We start from the raw sequence: 20,108 nt of genomic DNA, 5'->3' as shown, positions 1-20,108 counted from the left end.
AAAAATAACAGTTAACAGTGTTTTTTCTTGAAAATGACAAGAAAACACTACCAAAGGAAAAAAAATTGAAAATGAAGATTCGATAATTCACAAACTTTTGGCTTGAAATTATTCATGAGTAAGAGTGAAAATTTGACATAAACAAAGAAAGAGAAATGCTTTGCAAATATTTATCGAGCCAAAATGGGACCGCATGACACTTCATGTCGTTTTTTATTTGCATGGCAGAGTCTCAATTAGACGTTTCGCGCACTAAATTGCTACTGAACAGCGCGTTTTTTTCATGAAATCGATCACAACTTCCCGCAGTCAGCCACAAGAGAGCAGAATTATTATTGTGAGAGTGAAAAACAAATGGAAACCGGATTGAAATTTTATTAAAAATACTCTCGTTAGAGTAGAACCTTATTCGTTTTCTGTCTTCTATCAGTAATAAGGATAGTTTCTTAATAAGCCCCCCAATTTGTCTAAGATAAATACAGCCCTAAGGGGTAATTATCCATTCAGATTGTTTAATTCATGAGTTGGCGAGTGAATTTAAATTTTTATAATTTCAAGGTAACTTCTGACCACCAACATCTGCTGCCTATATTAATATATAGTGTAACTGCATGGTGGTCTTTCTGCGCCAAAGTTCCAGGCATGAACGGTTGACACCTTACTTATCGCACAAGAAAGTTGCAACTGACACATTTATTTTGTCCAGAAAGTTAAGGGCTTTTTAATCCCGCCAAAGAGCGTTGTACTCAAAGTAATAAATAGGCCCCGGGGAGGTACTCCCTTACAAGAGGCTAATAAGGATGTGCAGCTGGATGAGGTCGCATTTTCACCATTGGATTGACTATAGAGTGGTTTTCGTTTGAGTGTCGTAAAACCAAAACCAAAGTAATTACTCTGGCCAATCACATAGGACACAGACAATACATTGAACCAATCAAAACTCGAAGTAATTACATGTGGCTGACGCAAAGCGCGGGAAAATGCATGCGAGCGCGTCACAATTGGCTTTGGTTTCACTTCTGATTGGATGAAAAGGTGGCGCGAATCTTTTAAGCCAATCGCATCGTGTAGAAAGTACAAAACCAATTACTTTTCGACACTCAAATGAAAACCGCTCTAATGGGGTAGCATTTTCAATAGAGTTACTAGAATGTAGTCGCAAATTTTCGGATTTTCGGGGTAAGTAGGGATTCAAAATGGGAAGAATCTCGGTTAAAAAATCAGAAAATTATTATCAAATTTAACAATAAGCTTGCATTGACCGCGTTACATTCCGCCGCTAGAAACCACATTGATAAGGTAGAGGTATAAATAGAAAGTGATTAAGTTGTGATCGCCAAAATTACATAGTCCAAAAAGCGACTAAGATGGGGTCTATAGTTGGCCACAAAATAGACTATAATGGGGTAGGGACTCTGAGAGGCCAGCGGCACATACCCAGCAAACATTATCCCAAGTACCCCCTCCCCCCCCCCCCCCCCCCGGGTAAATAGGGACCTTAAGATTCGAGAACGAGGAATACTGCGAGGGCGAAATTCAACTTAACGTTTTTCACAAAATCTCAAAAAATACACTTTTCGGAAAGCTCATTTTGCTTTTTTTTTTTTCTTTCAACCAGAAAAGTTAATAAAACAACTATTGAAATTATTCAGATCTCGGAGAATGTTATCCACCTCGGCCGTAAGCCGAGTTCCAAAAACAGTGATTGACAATGAGGTAAGATCTGAAGCACCCAGTTACTATTCAGTTGAGCAGTAGTCGTTGTATTATATCTTTTCTCCAAGAATTTTAGGACCCCATTTTACCTGCGCCCGGCGATGTGAAGTTAACAGGTGCATACAATGTAATTTTTGCCGTAACAATTCCTGGTTTTCACTGTCACGCCATCAAAAATAAATGAATAAAATTCATCCAATAGATTAACTCTAGAATCTAGGAAATGAAAGGAGGTAAATATGCAAAGACCCTCGCCAAAATTCTGGTCGGTACAATTTTTTGTATGTGAGATATTCAGAGAAATGATTTACCTAAATTGATATAGCTTTGTGTAGAGACGCCATGTTTGTACCCATCCCGGGATGTGCACTTTTAACATGGCCACCAGAAACCAACGGAAACATCTGTCACTGAGATTTGCTACGAAAGCGCCAATTCATCGATAGAGAAACTAACACACATTAAAAGTAATAAATTTTATGATAAAAGGACTATATATTTAGATAGCAAAAGCTCCCAAAATAAGGCACAAATGAAACCTTTATGACAGCTCTCTCGGCCGCCATGCAAATATTGCGTCAAGCAAAAGCTTGGAATTCAAGCGTGCTCCATCACAAAACTAACAACTCCTTCGAAGTGAAATTTTGTTAAGATATTAGCTTTTAGATATTAAATTTTAGCTTCTCCAATACTTCATGAAAGTAAAAAATCAGGAGAATCATATCGTTCATTCTTTTGTTTGAAATTTGATGACGTCGAGTGAAAACTTGCAATTCTGTCTACCCAAGTTGTCGCACAGTGTGTCGAGACCTACTATCATTAACATTTGCATTAGAATCAGCATCATCATTATCCTTATCACTATCGTTAAAATTATCCGCATCATTTTATCAGTATATTCATTCGTCTATTTAAAAAAAGGAAAGGAAGAGTAAATGGAAATCATGCATAAATATTCAAAATTGTTTCGGGCAATTTGTCTGTTTCAGCAACACATTGTGGTAAGCATTGATATCGATAGCGTGTTGAAACAGCCAACAAATAACGTGCTGGAATAATAAATATACGAAAATTTGTATTTGCACTGATTATAATTAAACATGATTGCTAACTTTCTTTTTCTTTTAATATTTTCTCTCTGTCAATTACTTGAGGATTTGAGAAAGCTAATGACCAGAAGCGAATTGGTCATTTAGGCTTGAAAAGATACTAATAATCAATTTCACTTCCTGATATTACAGCTTAATCGAATTTCAGGGAAATAAAATTGTAATAGAATTGAGCTACAAAGTGAAAATCCAAATGCTGATTTTGGAATAGATTTATCTAGCATAGGGGAAGAAATTTATGTAGAACAGCAGCGATAATATTGGTCATGAGGAGAGTTTGGAATGTTGATGTCAGGAGCAGGTCGATTTTTGACGATATATTTTCGCACAATACCAATTTTCGCAAAGGTTAACATGTGCCAAGTTTGACAAGAAGTTAGTATGATTATACGATCAGTTTATTAGCTTGATATAATTGAAGGTGGAATCCTATTATATGAGCGCGATGATAAAATCTCTCGCAGAGTTCCGGCCTCGAAAAACACAAATTACTGAACTTGTAATTTTTTTAAGAACACGTTAAGTGGATGTCAAAACACGGCCATTATTTTAATTTTTTTGTTATTCCCAGATCCCGCAGAGTTATTGTATAAACAGACAATAGGCTAACAAAGAATATCCCATTACAGATTGTGCAAATTTTTAGCCGATTCCACGGCTGTTAGGTTACACGCCGACGCAAGAACATTTAAATATACATTCAGACATTGGCAATTGCGAAAAAGACAAGGAAAAAACGGATAAGATCCTAAACTTCACTGATGACTTCGAATGCTGCTCTTGAAAGAACCGTTGGGATGTCTTGTAAGTTGTTGGTAGAGTTCATATGCATATCGATTTTAAATATTTTGATCTCTGCTTCGAGTGGACAGTCTTTCAACTCCTTTGCACCAAAGCGAGCACAAAATATCAAAGGAGACTTCATCATCGGCGGCTTATTTCCTGTGTTCTTGAGCGAGAAAAACACAACAAAATGCTACGATAACAACAGACGTTTTCAACAGTTTAAATCCCTACGCGGAGACAAGTTAAATTGTTACAGGATGAACGTGTTCGGCCTGATGTGGGTGGAAGCGATGCTATTCGCAATTAAAGAAATAAATAACAGTACAATAATACTCCCGAATATAACGCTTGGTTACGATATAAGGGACACTGGAAACGAGGTTCAATTCGCCATGGAAGCTGCTCTAGATTTTTCTTCTGGATTTGAAAAGCCCAACAAAGGATCCCATTCAAACAGAACGCAGTGCTACAATTCGTCAGTCGTCGCTGTAATTGGTGGAGCGGGCTCGAAAATATCAAAGGCTGCGGGTTATATCCTGGGCGTATCTTCGATTCCACAGATAAGTTACTCATCAACAAGTCCCTCCCTTAGCATCAAGTCGAATTTTCCCTCGTTTTTAAGGACCATCCCACCGGACTATGTGCAAGCACAGGTTATGGCCGATTTAGTGACGTTTTACAACTGGAGTTATGTGTCAACTATTGCTACCGACGAAGATTACGGAAGGCTAGGGATCGAGGCATTTAAAAGAGAATTAAAGCCGAGAAATATCTGCATATCTGTTGATGAGCTTTTTCACCCAGACTACACGCTGTCGGAGACGAAAGCACAAATCGCGCGCATAGTCAGCGCGCTCAAGGAAGACAAGCTTGCAAAGGTCGTTGTCTTGTTCTGCGAAATACCAAACGCGTTAGCCTTCTTAGAAGAAGCCGAGAGACAAAACCTAGCTGGAAAAATTTGGATTGGAACAGACTCGTGGGGAGATAAGGAATCAATTCTATCGTTTAAAGACTCAACGGTGAGTGGGATGTTGGCTGTTGTGCCGACCAAAGGAAACATTGAAAAATTTGAAAAGCACATGGAAACACTGACACCCTTAACATCTAAGCACAATCCTTGGTTTAAGGATTTTTGGCAGGGGACGTATGGATGTGAAAAAGAGAAAAGCAAAGATCGCTGTAAAGAGAATCCCTCTATCAAAAACCACACGGAATTGAACCAACAGAATTGTACGTCGTATGACGTCATCTGTCATGGTTTCTCAGGTGATGGGCTTCCAAACGCAGGTAGTGTGCAGATGAGTAAGGCTGCAAACGTTATGGATGCAGTTTATACTGTAGCCTTAGCACTCAATGACATTATAAAGTGTAGAAAAGGACGAGGCCTTTTGCCAAATGGCGAATGTCCAAAAGTGATGAAAAACCAGAAAAACGGTGTCGACCCGTTAGATGTTTTAACATATATCAAGAACTTATCGTTCACCGGTAAACTTGGTTTTCCAATCATGTTCGACAAGTATGGAGACATCAAAGGTTTGAATGATAAATTATTATATTTATTTACACGTATTGTTAACCTTTAAATCCCAATAGTGACCAACATCAATTTTCTCTTAACAATATCTATACATAATTAAAAGGAAAGTTTATGAGAATAAATTAAATGATCACCTCAGGCAAAATGCCTTGATCTTTGAACAAATTCCCTCAACTAATTGTGCAAGGAAATGTTTGGAGAATTTGTATGTGGATACTGGGGCTTTAAGAGTTAAAAGTGTTCACATAAGGGATATAGTTACAAACTGATTTATCTTTTACATGTAGCTTTTACATCAACAAATACTCATTTTTTACCCTGAAATCATTAAACTGATAAGAACATAAAAAGAACGGTGATAATGTTTAAAATTGCGTCTACACATTATACAGTGCAACCTCGATACAACGAAGGGCCGAGGGACTGGTAAAATGTGTTCCCTATAACGAGGTTTCGTTATATTGAGGTTCTTTTTCATATATTTTTATACTATTGCTGAGGTAACTAGTTCGTTTTATCGAGGACTTCGTTCAGTGAGAGGTTCGTTATATCAAGGTTCCATTGTACTCAGTCTTCAAAAACTAATTATGTACCAAACTTGGTTTCACTGGGTGCACGGTTTCTAAAAGCAAGGCGTTATTACCGAAATATTTTACATGTGAACCAAGTCAAGAAGTTACAAACTTTATTTTCTTTTAAAACAAACGTCAACTTCGGTGGTAAATTCGTTTAACACCAGACAGTTGAACAAATCCGATTGTTATTCACATTTTGTGTTTATTTTTTAGCACTTTAAATTCTATTCAGAATTACAGTTCTGTATCGATGTTACGAACACAAGACTTCCGTTTTCGTAATAAATTAGCGTTTATTGATAATCCAAACATGTTTTCATATAAAATTTACTTTTAATGATTTTAGCTGGTTCACTCAACAATAAAAGAAAAGTAATGACTCGTTCTCGATCTTCAATCACCTTGACTTTACATTAAACTTTCAAGGTCATTTTGATTAAAAAAGTCCCCACAATACGGATGACAATCACCTGTCAACTTGCGGGTTGCCATCTTAATTCACAATGTGCAATCTTCTAATATTGAATTTACGAGCGCAGGTAATTCTGCAGTAGAACCGTTGCTGCGTTGCACCAGTCTAGCCTGAATTTCATCCGATTACTTCGAGTCGTTATTACTCCCTCAGTTGCTGAGAGGAGGAAACGACTCGAAGCAATCGGATGAAATTCAGGCTAGCACCGGTCAAGTTTAGGCTTTTTATATTAACTGAAAAAATTTTCTCCACCATCTAGCCGATTTGTGATAAGAGAGACGGTAGATTGTTGTAGGTTAGATTCTCAGCGTAGTAAAATATTTCTTCGCCTCTCATGGTTCCCCAGTTCCCTTTGCTGAGGGCTGACGCTTCTCAGCGAGGAAGGGGAGGGCAGAACTAACATGTGAAAGCCATGGGGATGCTCTTCGTCACCCTTAGGGGTAGAAATTGCAGATTTTGTTGTTTAGGACGGAAACCTATATATCCACCAGTGTTTACCTCCCCTTCAGCAACGACGACGGAGACGGCAACGAGAACGGCAAAAAAAACAATAGGTTTAGATTGGCAAAACAAAAATTTAGCACGTGCATCACGCTTTTTTGTACATTTCTTTACAGTCACTGAACAACTACGACGTTAAACTTCCTAATTTTACGTTTTATGGAGGACGTGAAAGTAAGACAACGATTTTCGTTTTCTTTTTGTGAACTTAGAGACAGTCCTTTAAAATTCAACTTCTAAAAAATCGCCAACAATTGACAAATGAAAGGAGTTGGAAGAGCAGCAACAGCGCGAATTCACTTTTTGGTTGACGTTTTTGCTACCGTTGCCGTCGTTGTTGCTTAAGCTCCCCATTATTCAGGGCAAAAACATCAATAGACCTTTTTACCGATACGGCGGCCATATTGAATTAATTCGATTTAAGGAGTATTATAGGATGCGCAGGGGGCATGAGCGAATTTCGTTTGTATTTTTGAGCGCTTTTCGGGACATTTTTTCTTAAAGTTTTCTTAGAATAAGATTGTAATGGGAAAAAAGATCCTTGTGCCCAACCTCGTCCCCAGGGCTTTTCCCTCAAAAAATGGGTGGGGCCACCCATTTTTTGAGGGAAAATCCCTGGGGACGAGGTTGCCTTGTGCCGTGTTTTGATGTAATAATGATCGCCTTCTTCTAGTTTAGTATTAGAAATATGGACTTTCACTGTATTTTTCTCAGGAAAAAGGCGATCATTATTACATCAAAACACGGCACGAGGATCTTTTTGCCCATTACAATCTTATTCTAAGAAAACTTTAAGAAAAGAAGTCCCGAAAAGCGCTCGAAAATACAACGAAATGTGCTCATGCCCCCTCAGCATCCTATAATACTCCTTAAATCAAATTAATTCAATATGGCCGCCGTATCGGTAAAAAGGTCTATTGCCCATCGATGTTTGACGCCATTGTTTTTGATACTTGCTATAGGTAACTACTTAGTAAAAAGCTTGCAGTCTGACCCTGATCACGTGCATGGCAAGAAATTCATTACGTTAGGGACCTGGAATTGGGCCAGGCGCCAGCTCCATTTCCACAACGGTACCAACATATCATGGAACGGCTGGAATCCCATGGTTCCTTTCTCGCGGTGCAGTTCACCGTGTGCACCTGGGTTCTACAAAGTTCAGGGTGATTTGAAATGCTGTTGGAAGTGTGTTCAATGTCCGTCTGGATCAATCACAAACACTACTGGCCAATCAGCATGCTTTGTGTGTCACGTGGGATATACCTCAAATGAGAACCACACGCAGTGTTTAAAGCTTCCAGATGTTTATCTGGAGTGGGGGTCGGTAGCCGGAAGTGTTATTTTAGCCTTATCGGGTTTTGGTTTCTTGAGCTCAGTTTTCGCGCTCGGTGCCTTCTGCAAATATCGAAACAGTGCGGTTGTGAAAGCTTCGACACGCGAATACTCACTGTTGATTTTATCAATAATATCTTGCATGTTTCTTCTACCTCTGCTCTATATAGGCCGACCCTCTAACACCATTTGCATGACGCAGCCTTTTTGTTTTGGATTGGTAATTACACTATGGACGTCCCTCATGTTGACAAAAACATTACGCCTTCTGCTGATTTTCAAAAAAAGGCTTCTACCAGGGAGGGTTAGTTTTTATGGCATTCATATGCAACTCTTAATATCGCTTACTTTAACACTAACTGTCTTGGCTGCAATCATTCCATGGATGTTGAAATTTCCTCCAAAAGTAACTCCGCACTACTTCGAGTCTCAAGTCAGCATTGATTGCGGCGACAAGGCGGACACTTTACTCACAATCATATTGGGATATTCCGCTGTACTAGCAATACCGTCGTCGTATCTGGCTTATAGAGCTCGTAAACTGCCTGAGAACTTCAACGAAACTCGACTTATTGGGTTTACATTATTCACTGTGTGTGTCATCTGGATAATAGTTGTTCCATCGTATCATGACAGTGACGTGGAAAACAGGCGCATAATTCTATGCTGTGCTCTCATAACTACGGGTTTTACCATCCTCGTTTGCATGTTTTCCACTCGTCTAAGAATTATTTTATTTCAACCCGAGAAAAACAAGACGGAACTGGTGCGAGCCAGTATGTTTGATTACACAATGCGCATGCGCAATGGATCGACCGCTGCTAAGCACCTTCGGAAAATGTCCGTAGTCACCGTTGGTACTTTTTCTGTGCCAGCCAAAGACTGTTAAACCTTCCGCTGGTAGAAGGCCTACGCAAAACACTTTAACAGTCTTTTAGATGGTTTCTAGTGCACGAATAGTAAAGTGAGCCAAATGGGTAAAGCACTCAACTACAATAAGATATTTGACTATTTTGCAGTTGTGGGCTTAGTATCCTAGCCTTTGAGTGGACGTGAGGCTGAGGTTGACCTTCTTTTGATACAAACCTCTTTCTTTTTCGTGTGGAAATTATGCGGAAAAATACTCGTTAGCATAAGAACAACATGATTTACATAATAAAGCAGGAAGGGTTGTATCAAAACAAGGTCAACTCCAGCCTCGTTTCCATCTGTAACTGTAAAATGGGTTACTGTATTTTCACCGAAAAGATAACATCCATTTTATTCAATAAATTAGTTATTTTACAATAATGATAGATGGTTTGCCAGCAAGTTGTCTATCTTCCTATCAGGTTGAATGGATCGAAATGTTGCCTTGTTTTAAATTGGTTATCAAAATTTTTAGCTTAATATTTACCAAAAACGGCAAATAAGGCCCATACAACCTCGAAATGAGTTAATTTATACTAAAGATTTTAAGTTAATTTGATTCAAATTCCTACGACAAAACAGTTGTTGAACTGAGTTCCGGTCGGGTCAAAGTCTTTGCTAGCGCTGCTGACTCATTGTTTTAGCTAAACTGCGAAAAAGGATTCTAACCTTGAAAAAATGTATAGTGTTGTTGCCATCGTATATACATTCCTTTAAATTCAAGATTAGTCAAATCTCCATTCAACAAAATTTCAAAAACTTGAAACTATACGGGTTTTACTCGCTTTTTAACTGACCTTGCTACTTTATATACCAAAGCAACAGTAAGGTTCCCGCATCCTCCATATAAATGCGTTTTCAAGACGCTTTTGGTTTTCTCTTCTTCAAATGTTACAGCCATGCTTTACATCCACGCGTTTTTACTGAATAGGACGAGAAAGCGTGGTAAAAACTAAGGCTAAACCGAACAAAGCTAGGCCGTTACAATCTTTGAAAATGTGTAGTTATGGCTGTCCAAGTGCACAATAGACCTCATTAGCTTGTATGTTTTGTTTTCCCAATAGGTCATGTGATAATACTCTAGAGAACTGTTACATTCAAATTTCGCCTTATTCCCGTGCATATGTACGCACAATTTATTAAAAAGACTGGATCAATTAAGGTTTCTGGGTAACTGACCACCAACCCCTCCCCTAAATCACAATTTTGCCTTAAGTGAGAAGTAAGTATCAATGTGGACTAAGGGGAGGGGTAGCGGTCAACTAAACGGCAATATCATGGCGACATAGCCCCTTTAAATCTGTGGACGAATTCCTATACCCTATTGGCAGAAACCTAGTACTATGTTTTCTAAGGAGTTTTGACCTTGGTTAAACGAGCTCAAATACTTGTTTTTCTTTCTTCTGAACATTCGTTTATCGTCGTAATCTTGGAACTCTGGGATCGTCTTGACCCCATATTGTTCTTCATCACTGGTAATTTCCCAATAGAGCCCTTCATAAATTGCATCGCTAAGCACGCCGGGGAGGAGTTACGCCGTTGATCCGATCCTTGAACCGGCGATAGGTCAATACCGCTGGCCTGCTCTAATGAATAACGCCGTGTACTTTCTATAGCAGCTTGCTTCGTGTTTTTCTCAGGTCGGAAGAATATAACGCGAACTTTAGGAAGAAACAAAAGAAAAAGCATTGCATATGCGCCCACCATCAAAGCCATAATTGTGCAAATAAGGTTTCCCTTGGTAGAGGGCCAAGCATGTCTGTTTATCAGAATGATTAGCCATGATGAAATGTTTGTAAACATCGCAAGAAAAATCCATTTGAATTCGGTGTATGCTGAGGGAAGTTTACGAGACTGGTACGCTAAAACACAACACGTTAGCGACAAGAAAATGTTATATCCAAGCGCAGTGACGTCGAAACCCAGATTCGCGTTACATTGTACGAGAAGAGCATCTGAAACGCTGTAGTCGTAAACGAGTTTTGGCGGGAAAATAAGAAGGTGTAAAGCGCATATCCCGAGCTGTACTATGATTAACGCGCATGTCAGAAACCCGTACCAGTAATTACTGAGAAAACGATGCTTCTTGACATTAATGGCGGAAAATATTTTGATGACGCGATTTGTCTTGGTTAAAAGAACCGACGTAATAGCTGTGTACAAAACAGCAAAGACGACAGCTCTTAGATTGCATGTGACATTGGTTGGTTGACCAATATAAAGACCAGGTATTAGAAACCAGGCGAGGAGAACGATCAAAGACAACAGGCTAAGAGTGAGATTAGCTGCTTTCACCACAGGTGTCACATGGTACCGCACAAATACACCAAGTACCAACAAAGTTAACATCTCTCCCAGGCCACACGCTGACAGAAATATAACTGCAAGAAATTCTCCAGCTTTAATAATTATCAGCGGCTTGTCCACGCATGCGCCTTGAAGTCCGTTTGTCATTTGCTCCTTTGGGCACGCACTACACAAGGTCGAGGTGGAGTTACTATTGTATGTCCCATAAGGGCACTTATGGCATCTCCACCAGCAAACACCAGAATAGTTTTCGGTGTATGAGCCCGAAGGACAGCGTTCCCAGCATTCCGAAAAAGGGACTTCAGGCTCCTTACCAGGCCAACGAATTTCACTCGCATTAATTGCCAGACCTCTATGTCCGGTTGTCTTTCCGACTCGGAATGACGTTAAAGTACTATTGTCGGTGATGCGTAAGTTCAAGATGTCGAATTCTGTCTTCAATTCTCGATTTTTATTAAAAGATACATAGACGTCACGATTGTCAACAAAAGAACTCCCCTCCAATTGTCTTAGAAGAAGATTCCTAGCGTAGGATAAGGTAAAATTTTCCTCCAAGCAGTTCGAACAATGGGGATCACCATGGCAGCAAGTTTTCACGCTTTCGAGTCCACTAGAAATCGCAAGAACTGAGTTCATAACATACACGATTTTATCCCAAGGGAAACGCTGCAAGTAGAGGAAATTACTCTGAGTAAAATTTTCAGGTCTGTACCTGTTGGCCGCAAGCCCTTTAAAATATGCTCCTGAAATGTCCACCGATACCTTCTTGATGTAACTTCCAAGTTCGCCCAAGTCTTCCGCTGGCGTGGAGATCCAAAGTGAGCCATCGATTACAAATGTATTGTCAATCCGCGGTATGTTGATTCCAATCCATATCCTTTTAGTCAGATTTTTGTTCCTGATCTCGTCAAGAATGTGAGCAACATAATCATCACTTCCCAAAAGGACGCTTACGGTTACAGTTGCGCGCCTTTTGATTTTGAAAATTATACCTGGAATTTCGTCATACGAGCCAGCCACCTCGTCGATCGCGACACATATGTTGTAGTACTTAAGTTCTTGCTTTAGGTCTTGGGCGATCTCAAGGTACGAACCCTCTTCTCTAGAGGAAACTATATTGATACAGGACCATCTAAAGTAGGCAATGATAGAGGCTAGAGAAATTGCGAGATGTCTGTTGGAGGGGCAGGTGCGAAAAAGAGTACTGTACATGGAACTGTCGTTAAGAAGGGAACTGGAAGCGCCATAGCTGACCTGCAAAAAATAGAAAATTAACTCAGAAAATTTATCATAGACTTCAAAATTCGCTACTTTAGAAATGAAAGGAAAACTCGAGCCGAAATCCGTCCCGCACTTGTTACTGGGGTCGTTATTAAGGACGCGCCGGTCAGTATTTGGCAATAGAGTACTAAAGTGATGACATCATAAAAATGAAATTTCTGAAATTATGGGATTTGTCAGGATATTCTAAAAGAACAATGTCCAAGAGGCCTACTTACGAAAAAAATGAGCATTTCGGGGCAAATTGTCGGCGAGATACTAGCCGGTTATACCCAGAAATTCAACTCTATACAAACCCTTCTAATTTTTTGGGGGTCGACCCCAAAAAAATTTAGAAGGGTTTGTATGGAGTTTTCTAAGCATAACTGGGCTACGCTCTCAGAGACAATTTGCCCCGAAAAGCTCATTTTTGGCAAGTAGGCCTCTTGGACATTGTTCTTTCAGAATATCCTGACAAATCCCATGATTTCGGAAATTTCATTTTTATGACGTCACACTTTAGTACTCCATTTGTTTTTTTTACTTTTTTTTTTTCAGTCCCTAGAAACAGTCCCTGAGTCGTCCCAGAGGTACTTTCCGAAAGCTAAATCGGTCCAGATTCTCTCGTTTTTAAAGACGGGAATCCAATAGTGCTTCCAAAAAAAGTACTGTAACACAGTGCTGAACAACTAGCTAAAAAATCGGAGTGAACATATGCGTTTTCAAACGAAAACGAGAAACACACTAGTGTGGAAGGGGCCTCCGATTTGTCCAACACGGCGCACAATTTAAAATTGTGTTTGCGAGGTATTTTCGGATTGAATAAGTGAATAAGTTTCACACAAAGACGATTTGGATACGAAAAGTGTTCTTGGCGAACGGACTTGAAAAAGTCATCACTACGAATGACTCGCAGTCTCGCAAATGTTTACGCGATTTTTTAACTAACTTTATGTATTAATTCATTATCATTATATATAAGTTTTTCTTTTTGCAAGTAAAGGTCTTGAAAAAGTTTAGAAATAGCTATTAACAGGGACTGTAAAGAAGCGGGGGGAGGCCGAGTATCCTCCAGCTTATCTCTTTTACCCCACTCGCCTCAAAACACTTCGACCATCAATCGATTGCATAGCATCCAAAACAAGGGAACCAAAAAGAGTGATAAGCCATGTCGAGAAGAACATCTCTTTTCAATTATCCATTATCTCAGATGTGATACCAGTCATTAAACAGGGTGTCTTTGCAGCCATGTAATTTCAAATAAAACTGTTATTGTGTTGCCATTTATTTATAGACACTGATACAAAAATAAAATTGAAACACAACACACCAACCAGTAAACAGGAAACACTTAATTTTGGAAAAAGTAAAAAACATCAATTATATAACATTCAAACGAGGAAGAGTAAACAGGAAATATGTGATTTAAAAATGAAGTAAAATACTTAAAGAATTTTTCTTCCTTTCTAGACAAAAGTTTTTTGATTATATCATCAAGTTCGAGCAATGAAGAGTGGCGAAATATAAACGTAAAAAACGGAAACAAATCTCAGCGCATGCTCACAGTGTGTCGTTTCCCATTGCCCCTCTCTTAGAAATAATTGAGTTCATCTGTCAATCGGGCAAAGAAAAGAGGAAAGAACAGGAAATGTTAGGCTAGGTGCGCGCTGAAACTTTTTTAAAAATTGTAACATTGTTAGTACATATTTTACCTCGCAAAATCTATTATAGACATACTCGTAAGATCCTTACTTGATAAACTAAAATGCTACTACTAAGAATAAAAATAAAAATACAAGAAATAACATTACAGTGAAAAAATATAGTCAGAGATGATGGTTTTAGATTTTGCAGTTGAATATGTGGTTAAATAGTGAGATGGCAAACCATTCCAGTGTGTGTTAGTTCTCGGCCAGAAGCTGTATTTATACGCGTCACAGGATGGCTGAAGTGGAATAAATTTTAGTGAATGAGATGCCCTGGTTTTTGGGGAGGACTCGGTGATGTTGTACACATTAGGGGATATCAATAGCGGCCTGGTTCATTGGTAAAACATTTGTACAAACACACGTTTTCGTTATTTCATGCTCGACTCGTTTTGTAAGTGTTTTTTTTTTCTGATTTTTTTTTCTAAACAGTAATACGCATGTGAATACAAAGAAAAAAAACATCATTAACTTTCAAACAATAAGAAAAGAGAATATTCTAGATGCAAACAAACGACGCCAAAGCCATTTACACGTATAAACCCATGCTGACAGGAAAATCAACGCGCGTTTTAACATTTGGAGATTTACAGCCTTAAGATCACTTTAACACAGGAAAGACAATTACCATGATCATTTAAATGACGCTTACACTTATTAATGACAGGGAAAATTTCTCAAGGTTTTAAGTGTCTTTTAAGGCACATCAAGTCCTTTTCAAATTGCAGTACTGAGAACGCCATTAATACAGCCAACAATAAGCCAAGATAATTTGGTCGGCCGTTTAACCGGGTAGGGTCATATTATGAGGCGACAGGATGTCGAATGAAACACAAAGCTGAGTGTTTGATACAACCTCTCAAATGAACAATAATTCTTGAAAACATTCAAAGCGAGAGTCCGAAAAATTTGAGTAATTAAGATCTGATGTCTACACCACCATAAGGGTAATGACTTAATGACTTGTTAGTATTGAAAACGCGCTTTTAAAGCTTGTTTTATTGTGGTGCGTATACACCACCATAAAGTTTAAAATATTTCAAAGAAAATCTTAAGTTCCTTAATTGCAGTCTCTCAAACAGAAAAAACATCCCCTTCTTCGGCAGTTCAAATATATTTAATTTCATGAGTTAAATATATTTGGATAATGAGAGGATGAAAATAGTTAGGATTAACAAGTGCAAAAAATACCGTGTGTAGATAAAAAACATTTTCAATATAATTGTTGAACTGATAAATGAATAAAAAACCACAGTTCCGGTGTCACTTTCAATAAGTTCATGTACTTACACAACCGTATATAGAATTTGGAGAATACAGATTGTGATAAACAGCCGGTATAAACTAATCATTTCCACGTAACATTTATTTTATCTTCATAGCCGTATGCCAATAAAGAAATAGACCTTTTTACCGATACGGCGACCATATTGAATTAATTCGATTTAAGGAGTATTATGGGATGCCCAGGGGTCAGGAGCACGATCCGTTATACTCGCTTGGTATTAGAAATATGGTCTTTCACCGTATATTTCTCGGGGGAAAGGCGATCATTACTACATCCAAACACTGCATAACAATCTTTTTTCCCATTACAATCTTACTCTAGGAAAACTTTAAGAAAAAATACCCCGAAAGGCGCGCGTTAATACTAAGCGAATATATTGGAATGTGCTCATGCCCCCTGGGCATCCCATAATGCTCCTTAAATCTAACTAATTCAATATGGCCGCCGTATCGGTAAAAACTGAGTCTACTATTGTTCTCGTTGAAAATACTGATAATAATTATAGTTGCTGGTAGACCCTGAAAGGAGTGACACACTATGGCCCTGGAATCAGGTTTAAAAACCTGGAGCTGTGTCACAAAATTTATCAAAATTCAAACTTGGGAACTGCCATCAAATTGAGTGAAACATTAAAATAACTGCTTAAAAAGTTAGAGGAAGGTATAAATGACAAAACAAATACAAAAAGAAGCACGGATGGATAAACTTGAAGAAGATTGAAGCGGATGTTGTTTGTAACGATTGATACCGCGATGCTTAGGAGACATACTTTGTTTGACACAAAACTGTGCTTTTGTCCTTCACAGGTAATATCTGTAGTTTCATAGCCAATAAGGACGGGTAACTGGTATTTTAAACAAAGTGAACTAGACAGACTACGATCGTTAAAAATACGTCCAACGATGGAGACTATTGTAACATGGAAGCAAGCACGCAGCGCTCGTTGCCACAAGTGCATAGTGATATGGTAGCTTCGAAGACGTAAGTTAAAAACTAGGCTCTAATCAATTTAAACAATTTCATATTCATGCTCAGGTAGGAAAACGAGTTTAGTTAAAAGATACGAGACATATTGCTTTTATCCAAAAAGTTTATACAAAAGATAATAATAATAGCCCCGGACGTACGAGCTTGGAGCGCGGTCAACGAGGACAAAATAAGGCTGCCTCAAACTCTAAATTGTAAATTATTGCAAACGGAAGGTTGGTGAGAAGTCATTTGCATCGAATGAAGAAACTCGGCGGGAGCTGAGTTATTGGCTTTTTAATTTTTGTCATTTGAATGGCCTCTCGGTATGACATGGGTTGATTGATACTAACATTTACATACGGGATCAAAATCATTTCCAAAAGACAAAAAAAAATTCTCTCGTTTTGAATTAGTCTTACACAACAACAACGCGAGCAACAAAGCGTAATAGCTACTTCTCTGGAATAAACAAAAGTAAATTGCAACGCTCGCTTTAATGGTCAGAATTTTTTAGATAAATTTACATCATAAATTACAAAAAAAGCCACCTGACCGTAGCTTACTCACTACATTTTCAAGCCACAATCAACGGTTCGTTTATGATATTTTAAAAAACACCGATTAATTTTCTTCTTCTTTTTCCTTTCTTTAATAGCAGTATTGTAAATCAATCTCAACGGGACTCTTTAAAAATAAGAGAAGGCATATTTAATGAATAGGAAACGGGAAAGACGTGACTTGAATGACATCCTCATTCACTGCCTACTTATAATAAAAATGGAAATAGATATAAAAGTCACAAAATTATTTTAGAGAAAGCAACAAAGGGCGACAAAGCAGAAAAGGGAATACTTTAAAAAGCAAAAAAGGTTCCATAGCTTTCATTTGCAAATTCACATTTCACAATTTTGATCACCAAACATTATCGACGCTTTTGTCACAAAGAGGAACAGAGAGTATGATCGCATACTTTCCCCAAGGCTGGGTGGTGATACTAGTCTCGACTAGCCCGCCTCAGGATTAAAAAAAATCTCTTTTTTCTACTCTCTCTCAGTTCTTCAAGGACCCGATTGTATAGAACTGGTCTTCGTTGAAATGTATACACCCGTGTCGTTCGCGCACAAGACACAAATAGCGCTAGGATCAATTTGGAAAACTGGTTGTAACGAGGGAGAGAGCGAACCGATACTTCTCATTCAGGATGATAAAAAAACGATATATTATGAAAAAATCTAGACCCTCGTGGGAGCATTGAGCAACGATTTCGTGCGCGGCGGAGGGTGTTCTTAGCGTGTTATAGCGTGATATATTTGCATGGAACGTGGGGAAAACAACCTTCTACCGCCTACACTGAATTGGCTTTAGGCAATCTAACCAAGAGGAAGAAAGACTCGTCACTACTTCAACGCCTCTATTTCTACTGTAAACAACTTATGTGGTAATAAGAAAGGTCGCGCCCCTTCTAGAATAGAAAAGGCTTGTTGATAAATTAGACAGACCAAAATGACATTTTTTTAAGTATGGAGCACTCGGTGTCCAAAACTTCCGATCTTATGGAAATAAGCACTTCCAAAAACAAGTCATTAGTTTCTCTTGTTAGATTTAAAAAGTATATCATCTTAAAAGCGCCGTAATGACACAAAAAAGTGTAGCTTCTGCTAATCCACAAAGTGAAAAGAAAAGAAAAATTTGAAAAACGACACTGGAAACGATCTTTGTTTGATAGAGTTACATTATAAAATCCATCTGTTAAAACAGCACTAGCAATACATTTCGCGGTAGCTGAATGAACGAATTATTTAAATTTGCGCAGACTGTATTTCGTGTTTGTTAGCTGACAAAATCATCAAAATATTAATCAGAGATAATCGGATAATCGTTCATCCGAGCCGGAAGAATTGTTGGATGAAATATTATGTGAATGGTTCTGATTTATAGCGGCCCCAGAAATTTCAGTTTGATTTGCATTAGCTCCCTTTCTTATTCCAACAAATTTTTTCTTGAAAAAAAAAAACATGCATATATATATCGGTTATTAAACCGTTCATAAGTAGTTTAAAAATTGCCTCGGAGAAAATCCTCTTCGCAGGAATAATCTAAGACTTTTTCAAGCGAAAATTAAAAAGAAAACTTCTTGCAAAAAAATGATTTCTAAAACATTTATGCCCTCAAGTTTTATTTCCTCGCCCGTCAAAATTGCGACCGTGCAAAGTAACATCTTGCATGCTCCAATTCCCATTTTGAAATCAACAAATTAAAATAACATGTAGTGTGACCCACTCTCCCACTCAAGAACAGCTATCTTGTAAAAGTGAAAGTAGGATGACCAAATCGAAGTAAAACGTTTTCAAAAGGTGCCAAAAGTTTAAAACACATTCAACATAAATTCATAAAAGCTACAACATAACTTAAATTTCTGTTTTTACAGATGTTTTCTAGTAAAAATGCTATGCAAATGTTTCATTGCTTGCATGTAAAAGACTGAAATTGCTACTACTTTTGTTTCTCGCCAACACCTGCCTACGGCCAGTCTATTAAATGAAATATCTCAAACCTCGCCATGGCGGATAAACGCGTTACAGATCAAAAACTTTTTACTTTGGGTTCGCTACTTATATCTAAGAATCTGAATAAAACTCCACCAATGTGAAGGTGCTCTTGTCGTTAGCTGATCTTTTTCGTGTGTTCTTCTGAAATTTTATGGTTAGTGACAAATTAATCTTGCATGCAGTACGTATCACGCTAGAACACAATAATAAATACATATAAGTCCACATAGATTTTAGCCAAGCCTTAAAGCAAAGTCCTACTTATCACTTACTTTCAGTCAAACTGATAAACCATGAACCACTCCATGTAAAGAAATTCACAGCTCTACTTATAAAAAAGAAAACTTTGACACACTATTCCCCCTAAGAGCTTTAAATTTTTATCTGAACACTTAAAATTGGAGCACAGCCAAGCTGACACTGTATGAAAAACAAAAACACGCAAAAATACAGCGGCTACATTTCTCTTACTTGTGGTACTCCATACATGCTCAATAGTGGACTGATCGCGAGGGCACTCTTGCTTGATTGAGGGCCAACAACTGCAATCACCCCACAGCTATTGCCAGCCTTTGACAAAGAGCAGTTTTTCCACGAAGAGCCTTCACTTTTGCCAAGTATGTCCAGGAGCTCTCTTAAAGCGACAGCAGGGATTGAGCAAGTGTCTCTAATATCGTAGCCAATGATAGAACCACCACGGAAATTTGACTCGTTGTTCTTCGCGTTCACGGTGTGCACGAAAGCTTCCACAAGAAGCAAACCTTCTTCTCTTACAATATCGCATCTTGGACCTTCCGTTATCGGAAAAAGAGCTCCAATAACAAAATAACTGTCTTGAAATCTCCTCCATCGCGAACGCAAATTGAACGTCGTTTTCACGGATAAACAGGATACAACGGCGAACAGACAAAAGGCAACGGTGTTCATTCCAACTACGCAGCTACAAAAAAACAAGTATTTCTTTGAAAGCCTTCTTTTGAATTATGTAAGAACGAGTATTTCTTTGAAAAGCTTTCTTTTGAATTATGTAATAATTATTTCTTTGAAGTTCATTAATTTATTCTTGCGCAGGGTGTTTTGCTTGTCAAGTCA

General features: G+C 38.3%; 2 protein-coding genes across 2 annotated transcripts; one reads left to right on the top strand and one right to left on the bottom strand.

Moving 5' to 3' along the window:
* Positions 1 to 3,425: 3,425 nt before the first annotated feature.
* Positions 3,426 to 9,143, top strand: LOC140946049 (extracellular calcium-sensing receptor-like). The gene is made up of 2 exons (XM_073395116.1): positions 3,426 to 5,144; positions 7,659 to 9,143. The coding sequence occupies exons 1-2, from the start codon at positions 3,587 to 3,589 to the stop codon at positions 8,915 to 8,917; spliced, it is 2,817 nt and encodes a 938-aa protein (XP_073251217.1). The 5' UTR covers positions 3,426 to 3,586; the 3' UTR covers positions 8,918 to 9,143.
* Positions 9,144 to 9,262: 119 nt separating this feature from the next.
* On the bottom strand, positions 9,263 to 20,108 carry LOC140946048 (extracellular calcium-sensing receptor-like). Its single transcript, XM_073395115.1, has 2 exons — positions 19,488 to 20,108; positions 9,263 to 12,498 (listed from the first exon to the last, which is right to left on the bottom strand). The coding sequence occupies exons 1-2, from the start codon at positions 19,941 to 19,943 to the stop codon at positions 10,318 to 10,320; spliced, it is 2,637 nt and encodes an 878-aa protein (XP_073251216.1). The 5' UTR covers positions 19,944 to 20,108; the 3' UTR covers positions 9,263 to 10,317.

The sequence above is a fragment of the Porites lutea genome, chromosome 8 (assembly GCF_958299795.1).
Source record: "Porites lutea chromosome 8, jaPorLute2.1, whole genome shotgun sequence".
In the NCBI taxonomy this organism is placed as follows: Eukaryota; Metazoa; Cnidaria; class Anthozoa; order Scleractinia; family Poritidae; genus Porites; species Porites lutea.
The sequence above is the reverse complement of the archived record's forward strand: the minus strand, read 5'-3'. Positions and strand labels throughout refer to the sequence as shown.

What these genes read in the sequence shown, in the direction of transcription:
- LOC140946049 (XM_073395116.1), top strand. Translation starts at nt 3,587, where the DNA reads ATGACTTCGAATGCTGCTCTTGAAAGAACCGTTGGGATGTCTTGTAAG. An exon ending in CAAGTATGGAGACATCAAAG is followed by an intron (nt 5,145 to 7,658) that starts GTTTGAATGATA and finishes TACTTGCTATAG; the next exon opens with GTAACTACTTAGTAAAAAGC.
- LOC140946048 (XM_073395115.1), bottom strand. Translation starts at nt 19,943, where the DNA reads ATGAACACCGTTGCCTTTTGTCTGTTCGCCGTTGTATCCTGTTTATCC. An exon ending in GCATGTATGGAGTACCACAA is followed by an intron (nt 12,499 to 19,487) that starts GTAAGAGAAATG and finishes TATTTTTTGCAG; the next exon opens with GTCAGCTATGGCGCTTCCAG.